This window comes from Trematomus bernacchii, unplaced genomic scaffold, assembly GCF_902827165.1.
Source record: "Trematomus bernacchii unplaced genomic scaffold, fTreBer1.1, whole genome shotgun sequence".
Classification (NCBI taxonomy): domain Eukaryota; kingdom Metazoa; phylum Chordata; class Actinopteri; order Perciformes; family Nototheniidae; genus Trematomus; species Trematomus bernacchii.
The window spans coordinates 503,435-516,251 of NW_022987568.1; the positions used below are offsets into that span (position 1 = coordinate 503,435).

Consider the following 12,817-nt stretch of genomic DNA (forward strand, 5'->3'; position numbering starts at 1 on the left):
TCTACATCACCATGTGTCCCCTCTTCTTCATCAACATGTGTCCCCTCTTCTTCATGTCTCTTCTACATCAACATGTGTCCCCTCTTCTTCATGTCTCTTCTACATCAACACGTGTCCCCTCTTCTTCATGTCTCTTCTACATCAACACGTGTCCCCTCTTCTTCATGTCTCTTCTACATCAACATGTGTCCCCTCTTCCTCATGTCTCTTCTACATCAACACGTGTCTCTTCTACATCAACATGTGTCCCCTCTTCCTCATGTCTCTTCTACATCAACATGTGTCTCTTCTACATCAACATGTGTCCCCTCTTCTTCATGTCTCTTCTACATCAACATGTGTCCCCTCTTCTTCATGTCTCTTCTACATCACCATGTGTCCCCTCTTCTTCATGTCTCTTCTATATCACCACGTGTCCCCTCTTCTTCATGTCTCTTCTACATCAACACATGTCCCCTCTTCTTCATGTCTCTTCTACATCAACACGTGTCCCCTCTTCTTCATGTCTCTTCTACATCAACACGTGTCCCCTCTTCTTCATGTCTCTTCTACATCAACATGTGTCCCCTCTTCTTCATGTCTCTTCTACATCAACGCGTGTCCCCTCTTCTTCATGTCTCTTCTACATCACCATGTGTCCCCTCTTCTTCATGTCTCTTCTACATCACCATGTGTCCCCTCTTCTTCATGTCTCTTCTACATCAAAATGTTTCCCCTCTTCTTCATGTCTCTTCTACATCAACACGTGTCCCCTCTTCTTCATGTCTCTTCTACATCAACATGTGTCTCCTCTTCTTCATGTCTCTTCTACATCAACACGTGTCCCCTCTTCTTCATGTCTCTTCTACATCAACACGTGTCCCCTCTTCTTCATGTCTCTTCTACATCAACACGTGTCCCCTCTTCTTCATGTCTCTTCTACATCAACACGTGTCTCCTCTTCTTCATGTCTCTTCTACATCAACACGTGTCCCCTCTTCTTCATGTCTCTTCTACATCAACACGTGTCCCCTCTTCTTCATGTCTCTTCTACATCAACACGTATCCCCTCTTCTTCATGTCTCTTCTACATCAACACGTGTCCCCTCTTCTTCATGTCTCTTCTACATCAACATGTGTCCCCTCTTCTTCATGTCTCTTCTACATCACCATGTGTCCCCTCTTCTTCATGTCTCTTCTACATCAACATGTGTCTCCTCTTCTTCATGTCTCTTATACATCAACACGTGTCCCCTCTTCTTCATGTCTCTTCTACATCACCATGTGTCCCCTCTTCTTCATGTCTCTTCTACATCACCATGTGTCCCCTCTTCTTCATGTCTCTTCTACATCAAAATGTTTCCCCTCTTCTTCATGTCTCTTCTACATCAACACGTGTCCCCTCTTCTTCATGTCTCTTCTACATCAACACGTGTCCCCTCTTCTTCATGTCTCTTCTACATCAACACGTGTCCCCTCTTCTTCATGTCTCTTCTACATCAACACGTATCCCCTCTTCTTCATGTCTCTTCTACATCAACACGTGTCCCCTCTTCTTCATGTCTCTTCTACATCAACATGTGTCCCCTCTTCTTCATGTCTCTTCTACATCACCATGTGTCCCCTCTTCTTCATGTCTCTTCTACATCAAAATGTGTCTCCTCTTCTTCATGTCTCTTATACATCAACATGTGTCCCCTCTTCTTCATGTCTCTTCTACATCACCATGTGTCCCCTCTTCTTCATGTCTCTTCTACATCAACATGTGTCTCCTCTTCTTCATGTCTCTTATACATCAACACGTGTCCCCTCTTCTTCATGTCTCTTCTAAATCAACATGTGTCCCCACTTCTTCATGTCTCTTCTACATCACCATGTGTCCCCTCTTCTTCATGTCTCTTCTACATCAACATGTGTCTCCTCTTCTTCATGTCTCTTATACATCAACATGTGTCCCCTCTTCTTCATGTCTCTTCTACATCAACATGTGTCCCCTCTTCTTCATGTCTCTTCTACATCAACATGTGTCCCCTCTTCTTCAAGTCTCTTCTACATCAACATGTGTCCCCCCTTCTTCATGTCTCTTCTACATCAACATGTGTCCCCTCTTTTTCATGTCTCTTCTACATCACCATGTGTCCCCTGTTCTTCATGTCTCTTCTACATCAACATGTGTCTCCTCTTCTTCATGTCTCTTATACATCAACATGTGTCCCCTCTTCTTCATGTCTCTTCTACATCAACATGTGTCTCCTCTTCTTCATGTCTCTTCTACATCACCATGTGTCCCCTCTTCTTCATGTCTCTTCTACATCAACATGTGTCCCCTCTTCTTCATGTCTCTTCTACATCAACATGTGTCCCCCCTTCTTCATGTCTCTTCTACATCAACATGTGTCCCCTCTTTTTCATGTCTCTTCTACATCACCATGTGTCCCCTGTTCTTCATGTCTCTTCTACATCATGTGTCTCCTCTTCTTCATGTCTCTTATACATCAACATGTGTCCCCTCTTCTTCATGTCTCTTCTACATCAACATGTGTCCCCTCTTCCTCATGTCTCTTCTACATCAACACGTGTCCCCTCTTCTTCATGTCTCTTCTACATCACCATGTGTCCCCTCTTCTTCATCAACACGTGTCCCCTCTTCTTCATGTCTCTTCTACATCAACACGTGTCCCCTCTTCTTCATGTCTCTTCTACATCAACATGTGTCCCCTCTTCCTCATGTCTCTTCTACATCAACACGTGTCTCTTCTACATCAACATGTGTCCCCTCTTCCTCATGTCTCTTCTACATCAACATGTGTCCCCTCTTCTTCATGTCTCTTCTACATCAACATGTGTCCCCTCTTCTTCATGTCTCTTCTACATCACCATGTGTCCCCTCTTCTTCATGTCTCTTCTACATCACCATGTGTCCCCTCTTCTTCATGTCTCTTCTACATCAAAATGTTTCCCCTCTTCTTCATGTCTCTTCTACATCAACACGTGCCCCCCCTCTTCATGTCTCTTCTACATCAACACGTGTCCCCTCTTCTTCATGTCTCTTCTACATCACCACGTGTCCCCTCTTCTTCATGTCTCTTCTACATCAACACGTTTCCCCTCTTCTTCATGTCTCTTCTACATCAACACGTGTCCCCTCTTCTTCATGTCTCTTCTACATCAACACGTGTCCCCTCTTCTTCATGTCTCTTCTACATCAACACGTGTGCCCTCTTCTTCATGTCTCTTCTACATCAACATGTGTCCCCTCTTCTTCATGTCTCTTCTACATCAACATGTGTCCCCTCTTCTTCATGTCTCTTCTACATCAACATGTGTCCCCTCTTCTTCATGTCTCTTCTACATCAACACGTGTCCCCTCTTCTTCATGTCTCTTCTACATCACCACGTGTCCCCTCTTCTTCATGTCTCTTCTACATCAACACGTGTCCCCTCTTCTTCATGTCTCTTCTACATCAACACGTGTACCCTCTTCTTCATGTCTCTTCTACATCAACATGTGTCCCCTCTTCTTCATGTCTCTTCTTCATCAACATGTGTCCCCTCTTCTTCATGTCTCTTCTACATCAACATGTGTCCCCTCTTCTTCATGTCTCTTGTACATCAACATGTGTCCCCTCTTCTTCATGTCTCTTCTACATCAACATGTGTCCCCTCTTCTTCATGTCTCTTATACATCAACATGTGTCCCCTCTTCTTCATGTCTCTTCTACATCACCATGTGTCCCCTCTTCTTCATCAACATGTGTCCCCTCTTCCTCATGTCTCTTCTACATCAACACGTGTCTCTTCTACATCAACATGTGTCCCCTCTTCTTCATGTCTCTTCTACATCAACATGTGTCCCCTCTTCTTCATGTCTCTTCTACATCAACATGTGTCCCCTCTTCTTCATGTCTCTTCTACATCAACACGTGTCCCCTCTTCTTCATGTCTCTTCTACATCACCATGTGTCCCCTCTTCTTCATCAACACGTGTCCCCTCTTCTTCATGTCTCTTCTACATCAACACGTGTCTCTTCAACATCAACATGTGTCCCCTCTTCTTCATGTCTCTTCTTCATCAACATGTGTCCCCTCTTCTTCATGTCTCTTCTACATCAACATGTGTCCCCTCTTCTTCATGTCTCTTCTACATCAACATGTGTCCCCTCTTCTTCATGTCTCTTCTACATCAACATGTGTCCCCTCTTCTTCATGTCTCTTCTATATCAACATTTGTCCCCTCTTCTTCATGTCTCTTCTTCATCAACATGTGTCCCCTCTTCTTCATGTCTCTTCTACATCAACATGTGTCCCCTCTTCTTCATGTCTCTTCTTCATCAACATGTGTCCCCTCTTCTTCATGTCTCTTCTACATCAACATGTGTCCCCTCTTCTTCATGTCTCTTCTACATCAACATGTGTCCCCTCTTCTTCATGTCTCTTCTACATCAACATGTGTCCCCTCTTCTTCATGTCTCTTTTACATCAACATGTGTCCCCTCTTCTTCATGTCTCTTCTACATCAACATGTGTCCCCTCTTCTTCATGTCTCTTCTATATCAACATTTGTCCCCTCTTCTTCATGTCTCTTCTTCATCAACATGTGTCCCCTCTTCTTCATGTCTCTTCTACATCAACATGTGTCCCCTCTTCTTCATGTCTCTTCTTCATCAACATGTGTCCCCTCTTCTTCACGTCTCTTCTACATCAACATGTGTCCCCTCTTCTTCATGTCTCTTCTACATCAACATGTGTCCCCTCTTCTTCATGTCTCTTCTACATCAACATGTGTCCCCTCTTCTTCATGTCTCTTCTACATCAACATGTGTCCCCTCTTCTTCATGTCTCTTCTACATCAACATGTGTCCCCTCTTCTTCATGTCTCTTCTACATCAACATGTGTCCCCTCTGTGGAAAGAGACTCAGGTTCAGGAACAAAGATTCTCTCTCTTTTTGATCCATTTATATAAAAACATGTCTGTAACAGACAGAAAATCAGCACTTTTGAAACAGGGCTGAAACAGAGGGGATTATGGGATGCTGCAATGATCTGTTTGGTGTTTCAGCCAATCAGAGACAGGCTCTGGATATATCTGAGACCTGTGATATATTGATGAGAAACAGTAAAATAGGGGACCTTTAAGTCAGACTTTAGTTCCACCTTGAGTAAATTCACAAGCTACCCTGCAGTATACAAAGTCATTCAAACTAGCTGCACCTTTACCAGCTTTGAGAACACTTTCATGATCAATCATTATAAAACATATCATATATATTATTCTGAAATGGACCAATCTGCACAATGACTACTATTACTGTCGCTACTTTCCCTATATTTTGATGAGAATACTTTTCTACTTTTACTTGAGGAACATTTTGAATGCAGGACTTTGACTGAAACAGAGTATTCCTACACACTCACCAGAATGTTTTATTTGTGTTTGGTTTGGTGTCGAGTTGTGAAGCATAGACGGCGGGGCGCTGGGTGTCTACTCTTGTATCAACTTGTATTGGCTCACTGTATCATCGGATCTTCTTCCAGGTGTTTTTTTTAAAGTGTGCATTAACACCGACAGTAGAAATACTGTATAGATCTTAAGCTCAGGGGAACGTTAGACCTGAAAAGACAACTTACAGAAGATAGTCAAGATGTCTGATGGCTAGAATTGTTGTCAGGATTCTTCCTGGTTCATCTGTTCTTGGATAAGTATGGAGTTGTACAACGTAGACATCAAGCTGTTTTATTAAAATCATAACTTTTTAAACCCTGTACAACATGTTCCTGATTCTCTCCTGTTTCCTTCTCTTTCAGCAGAGAGTGGTCTGCAGGAGGTTTTAGATGAACATAGGAACAGTCTGAGGAGGAGATGTGAACGTGTGACTGAAGGAACTGATCAAAGTGAAACCCTCCTCAACAGGATCTTCACTGAGCTCTACATCACACAAGGCCTGAGTGAAGAGGTTAATACCCAACATGAGGTGAGGCAGCTGGAGACAGTTTCCAAGAAGAAGACCCTCCATGACACTCCAATCAAGTGCCAGGACATCTTTAAAGCCTTACTTGACCAACAGACTCACATCAGAGCGGTCCTGACCAACGGAGTCGCTGGAGTTGGAAAAACCTTCTCAGTGCAGAAGTTCACTCTGGACTGGGCCGAGGGTTTGGGAAACCAAGATGTCAGTCTGGTGATCCCGTTCTCCTTCAGGGAGCTGAACCTGATCAAAGGTGAGCAGTACAGTCTTCTCAGGCTGCTCCATGTTTTCCATCCAACCTTACAGAAGGTCACAGCAGAGCAGCTGGCTGTCTGCAAAGTGCTGCTCATCTTTGACGGCCTGGATGAAAGCAGACTTTCTCTGGACTTCAGAAACAATGAGGTTGTGTCTGATGTCTCACAGAAGTCCTCAGTCAACGTGCTGCTGACAAACCTCATCAGGGGGAAGCTGCTTCCCTCTGCTCTCGTCTGGATAACTTCCAGACCTGCAGCGGCCAATCAGATCCCTCCTGAGTGTGTGGACAGGGTAACAGAAGTACGAGGCTTCACTGACGCCCAGAAGGAGGAGTACTTCAGGAGGAGATCGAGGGATGAAGACCTGTCCAGCAGAATCATCTCTCACATCAAGAGCTCCAGGAGCCTCCACATCATGTGTCTGATCCCAGTCTTCTGCTGGATCACTGCTGCAGTTCTGGACCACATGTTGACTACAGACCAGAGAGGAGAGCTGCCCAAGACCCTCACTGACATGTACTCACACTTCCTGCTGGTCCAGACCAAGAGGAAGAAGCAGAAGTATGAAGAGGGACATGAGACGAGTCCACAGCAGCTGACGGAGGCTGACAGGGAGGTTCTTCTGAAGCTGGGGAGGCTGGCGTTTGAACATCTGGAGAAAGGAGACATCATGTTCTACCAAGAAGACCTGGAGCGCTGTGGTCTTGATGTCACCGAGGCCTTGGTGCACTCAGGAGTTTGTACACAGATCTTCAAAAGAGAGAGTGTGATCTTCCAGAAAACAGTCTACTGCTTTGTTCATCTGAGCATTCAGGAGTTTCTGGCTGCAGTCTACATGTTGCACTGTTACACCAACAGAGACACAGAGGTACTGGAGGACTTCCTGAAGGAAGACTGTGACTATTACTTAGGTGATGGCAGTGATCCGGATTACCCATCCCTGGATGCCTTCTTAAAGGAAGCCATGAAGAAATCCCTCAAAAGTAAAAATGGCCACCTGGACCTGTTTGTCCGCTTTCTACACGGCCTCTCTCTGGAGTCCAACCAGAGACTCCTAGGAGGCCTGCTGGGTCATACAGACAACCGTCCAAAGATCATCCTGAGAGCCATCAACAACCTGAAGGAGATGAGAAGTGATGAAATCTCTCCTGGCAGGAGCATCAACATCTTCCACTGTCTGACAGAGATTAACGACCTCTCAGTACATCAGGAGATCACAGAGTTCCTGAAGTCAGAGAACAGATCAAAGGAACTCTCTGAGATCCACTGCTCTGCTCTGGCCTACATGCTGCAGATGTCAGAGGAGGTTCTGGATAAGTTGGACCTGAAGAAGTACAAAACATCAGAGGAGGGACGATGGAGACTGCTTCCAGCTGTGAGGAACTGCAGGAAGGCAGAGTAAGTCCAGATGTGATTAACTTTATAAACTAGATCAGAAGTTTAATTCTTAAAATATTAGTTATTTTATTTATTATAATAGTTATTACCTTTCACAGTTTTTAGATCTCTTCATATTCCTTGTCAAACAAATGAAGGCCTTTAGAGGTGTTCTCACAGCAGCATGTGATCACAACATACAGCAGTATGTTACAGTTATCAGTGAATGCAGTCATTCATAGATCATTCAGTTTGTTTGTCATCACATCTGTTTTTACCACAATTTTTAAGAGTTTAAATATGTGTGATGAATTAACTATCTATCTACCTATCTATCTTTCTAGTTACTTTGAATCCATGAAATGCGGAAATGTCTTCATCAGCAGGCCATCACGTGGTTTCTGAAAATAACCGAGTGACACATTTTAGCCGAGACCGGCGGAAAGTTTGTGTCAAAACTCAGTGTGTGTAAAAAGACGATCCACAAGCGCATTTTTGGTCGACAAATACAAAATGGATTCACAAATGCCTGATCGAAAGTTGTCAATGTAGAGAGAGACTCACAAATTCCTTTTGTTTATTTGTAAACTAATTATAGTACAGATCTTTTTTTTCATTTTTGAAAACATGTTGCGTATTTGCAGATCCGTTTTACATTTGCACTTTTTTTTTGGGAGTTTGCAAATCGTTTGAATGCATCTGTGGAAGGTGTTTTACATTTACATGTTCACACATTTACACACAAATATTATTGAGACATATATAACCCCATACCTCGATTACAAGTAACGTTACAACTTCAGGTGCGCAGAGGTGGGAGAAGTACTCAGATATTTTACTTAAGTAAAAGTAGAAGTACTCAGATCTTGTACTCCCTTTTTATGCTAACACTTTTTGTAATATTTGTGTGACAGACTTTCTGACTGTGGACTCTCAGAGACTCACTGTGAAGTCGTGGCCTCTGCTCTGAAGTCTGACCCCTCCCATCTGAGAGATCTGGACCTGAGTATCAACGATCTGGAGGATTCAGGAGTGGAGCTGCTGAGTTCTGGACTAAAGAGTCCAAACTGCAGACTGGAGGCTCTCACGTGAGTTCAATAACTGGATATAATAAAAATAATAATAATGTCATTATTATAATTATATATTTGTTCTCGTTATTTATGATTTGTAGATTTTGCCCGTGAACAAATACATTTAAAAAAAGAAATCTGTTTTTGCTTGTTGTTGAATATTTATCAGAATAACAGAGAGAAGGTGAATGTGTGAAGGAGAGTTTTTCATCTTCCACAGACTCACTCTGTGCTCCATGAGTCGGTGAAGATGCTGTCAGTACTGATGATGTCATGGTCTATTTATTTTAGTTTTATTTTGAAATGTATTACATCTTGTTTTTCTTGTTTTTTTCCCAGTCTGATTGTGTTCACCTGTTGCCCTTGTGTTTCTGCTTGCCCTCCCCAGCTGTGTCTGGTCTTGTGATTAGTCTTGTGTCTCTGGGTCGATCTCAAGTTACTTATTTTTCATTTCCTCGCTCCTCGGTCTCTGTATCACCGGAAGTTGATTTGTATGCGCCATCTTGAGGAGCGTCCCATTGCCCTTATTTGTGCCGGAGGACCGAGGATCGAGGAGTGATAACGGAGGATCGATAATCGAGGAACCACCAGACCATCCTCCGGTGAAATCCTCAGACACTCGCCCCGCCCCCTTACTGTGTATCGCTCACTGATTGGACGATGCAATGCATGCACTGATCTGATGCTTCTTAGCATGAGAGCAGTTTCCCAGCGGAGTGAAGAAAACACATGAAACTCACGGGACTCACTCCTCAGTTTATACGGTGCTTTGTTTCAATTAATGTATCATCTAGGGCTGTGCAATTAATCGTATTTTAATCGCAATTACGATTTTGGCCTGCCACAATTACGAAAACAACATAATCGAAAAAAACGATTATTTTGCTTTGCTAAGTTGTGACATATTTGATCTAATTTATTTTAGTCTAATTTATTTTTATTTATCATATTTATATATGTTTAGTAGCTTGTTGAAGTGCGCTCCAACATATTTGTTGATCTTGTTTATTGGTATTTATTATTTTGATATCATTTGTTTTTGTATTGGTTTTTCAGTTGAATTATACGTTCAGGGTAATCAACAGTTAAAAAGATACTGTTCAAATTATTATTTGTATTTGTTTTAAAGTTCAATAAATGGATGTTTTCAAAGTTAAAAATATGTGATATATCTGAACAACAAAGTGGACAAAAATCATTTTATTAATTTATTGGAAACATTTTTCATGATCTCCAATTTTTATTATGAACACAATACAATTCAAAGAGACAGATTTAATGTCTGTGAGCAGGAACAGCTTTTTTCGTTTTACATTTTTATTTATTGTCATTTCCATTCAGTCACACCTGAGACATGAATTATGTGATTTGTCTCAGTTTAACAGCCAACACAATTGTAGTGCCGTTACTTCATGTCATTTTTATGCGGTAACAATACCGTTACGATAATGTTGTTGTTACGGCTGCTGTTTCTGTCTGCCCGTTAACCTGTCTGAGATTGTTTGCAGCTGTGTGTAATATGTAAATGAGCTGTGTGGTTGCCCCAATGTCGTTGGCTGTCATCTCCTGGTCCTCCTCCGAAGATGCTGATTGGAGCACGCCGGGCCTGACGCTCTCCAATCCCCGTGCAATCCCAGAGCACACCTTCCGGAGATTACTACAAAGCCTGGGGACAATTATCACTCGGGAGGCTCTGCTGCGATCAGACGCCTCACACATTTTGCTCCTGTGTCGTGGACACTTCAGTCTTGAGCAATAGACTGTGTTTGACTATTGTGATCCGTGTTTAGTGTTGTGTGTTTAGTGTGTTTATATGTGTGCTTAGAGTAGCGTGTGTTTAGTTCATCTAGTTAGCTGCGTTTTCCTGCAGCCTCCTTCCAATAAAGTTAATTGGAAGAGATATCAGGTGTGTTAATTAGGCTCATTTTCAAGAGTCCTCCTTCTGTTACTAGCAGTAGAACTGCGCCCTTTTGGCTTCTTTTTTTGGCTTAGGCTACGTTTGATCTCGTTTTGTTGTGCACCTTTGTTGTTGCTCATTAAATCCTATTTTAATTACTTACCAAAACCATCTGGTGTGTGTTAACTTACTCATCCCTAGTGGGTTCGTAACAGTTGTGCTTTCTCTTCTCTCAATTATTTTCTTTCTATTGTGCACTCAAATAAATATTAAACTATTGTTTGTTTATACATTTTAAGAATGGCTATTTTATTTATTGGGGTCTACAACAGCAGGTGGGGGGGGGGGGGGTGTTTGTCTGATCAGACGCTCAGCTGTGCGGCGTCATCAAAAACGGGCGTCGCTTCACGTGACGCTCCGGAGGAAAGGACGTCCCATTGCTCTTAAAACTCATTTCCCTGCTTCTTCTCCCTTCTCGTGGTTTCCTTATCTGCGTCTCACTTCTCTTAACTTCGATCTTTGCGTCCCTCACTTGCGTCTTAGTCCCTCCCACCAGGGAAGCATGGAGAGACGCCCTGGTGGGAGGGACTGAGTTTTAAGAGCAATGGGACGTCCTTTCCTCCGGAGCGTCACGTCAAGCGACGCCCGTTTTTGATGACGCCGCACAGCTGATCGTCTGATCAGACAAACACGGCACTACAATTGTGTTGGCTGTTAAACTGAGACAAATCACATAATTCATGTCTCAGCTGTGACTGAATGGAAATGACAATAAATAAAAATGTATGACGAAAAAAGCTGTTCCTGCTCACAGACATTAAATCTGTCTCTCTTTGAATTGTATTGTGTTCATAATAAAAATTGGAGATCATGAAAAATGTTTCCAATAAATTAATAAAATGATTTTTGTCCACTTTGTTGTTCAGATATATCACATATTTTTAACTAGATGATACATTGATTGAAACAAAACACAATATAAACTGAGGAGTGAGTCCCGTGAGTTTCATGTGTTTTCTTCACTCCGCTGGGAAACTGCTCTCATGTCAAGAAGCATCAGATCAGTGCATGCGCTGCATCGTCCAATCAGTGAGCGATACACAGTAAGGGGGCGGGGCGAGTGGCTGAGGATTTCACCGGAGGATGGTCCGGTGGTTCCTCGATTATCGCTCCTCGATCCTCGGTCCTCCGGCACAAATAAGGGCAATGGGACGCTCCTCAAGATGGCGCATCAACTTCCGGTGATACCGAGGAGCGAGGAAATGAAAAATAAGTAACTTGAGATCGACCCACAGCGTCTCTCTGTGCATCCCTGGAGGAAGGGTCTAAGACGCTGGGATGGAAGTTAAGAGAAGTGAGACGTAGCTTTAGTCTTGTCTTCCCTTGTGCTTCTTGTTGGGTCGTCGTTGTGTTCCTGGTTTGGTTCCTGTTCCCCGGTGTGTGCATGTTACGTTTGTCCTTGTTATCTTGGTAATCTGCTTTTTGGTGGATTAAAGCTCGCTTGTTGTTTAACTACTTGACCTCTTGTTTTGTTTTTTGCTGGGTTTGGGTTCTGCCTTCCTTCCAAACCCTGACAGATGATCTTTGAGGGAGATGAAGGAGTTTGTAAAGATCTGATGAGAAAAACTACTGCAGAGTTTGAGCTTGGATTATTAGGGATTTGTTTCTACATCATTGTTGACATTAAAACCTTCAGCTTCAACAGATTATTAAACCTTCACTTATTTGAAAAGAGGAACATTGTTTTCTAAAGTTACATCATGTTTTCTTTATTCAGACTGAGAGGCTGCTGTTTGTCAGAGATCAGCTGTTCTGCTCTGGCCTCAGCTCTGAAGTCCAACATCCATCTGAGAGTTCTGGACCTGGGTGGCAACGATCTGCAGGATTCAGGAGTGGAGCTGCTGAGAGATCTTCTGGAGAGTCCAGACTGCAGACTGGAGACTCTCAGGTCAGTTCTCCATCTTTTACTTCTGTGCTGAGATGAAGAGAGTTGTGTTGACTCTGAGCTGCAGACATCAGGCTGATATCACTCTGATCCTCACTGAGTATCTTAATGCTAACTATCCTACCCTGCATAATTCACTCATCTCAAACACCTGAGACTCATCTTATATTCTGCAGCATGCCTTCAATAAATTATATTAAAAAAATACAACCCATTCATATTTCTATTTAAACTTCTGAACATCTACAATGTTTCAGTTTTCTGAAGCTACACGATGCTTTTACCGACTGAATAGTTCAAACTGAAGATGCTGTGATTTGATGAC

The 12,817-nt window shown here is 42.8% G+C and overlaps 1 protein-coding gene across 2 annotated transcripts in view; it reads left to right on the top strand.

Moving 5' to 3' along the window:
* LOC117479084 (NACHT, LRR and PYD domains-containing protein 12-like) overlaps window positions 1-12,817 on the top strand; it is a 134,957-nt gene that overhangs the window by 72,420 nt on the left and 49,720 nt on the right. Inside the window, exons 7-8 of one of the 2 annotated variants that reach the window (XM_034126098.1) lie at window positions 8,492-8,665; window positions 12,325-12,495. The exons of the other annotated variant lie outside the window; for it this stretch is intronic. Coding sequence (XP_033981989.1) covers window positions 8,492-8,665; window positions 12,325-12,495 — 345 coding nt within the window. The remainder of the gene's footprint in view (window positions 1-8,491; window positions 8,666-12,324; window positions 12,496-12,817) is intronic. 2 annotated transcript variants of the gene reach the window in all.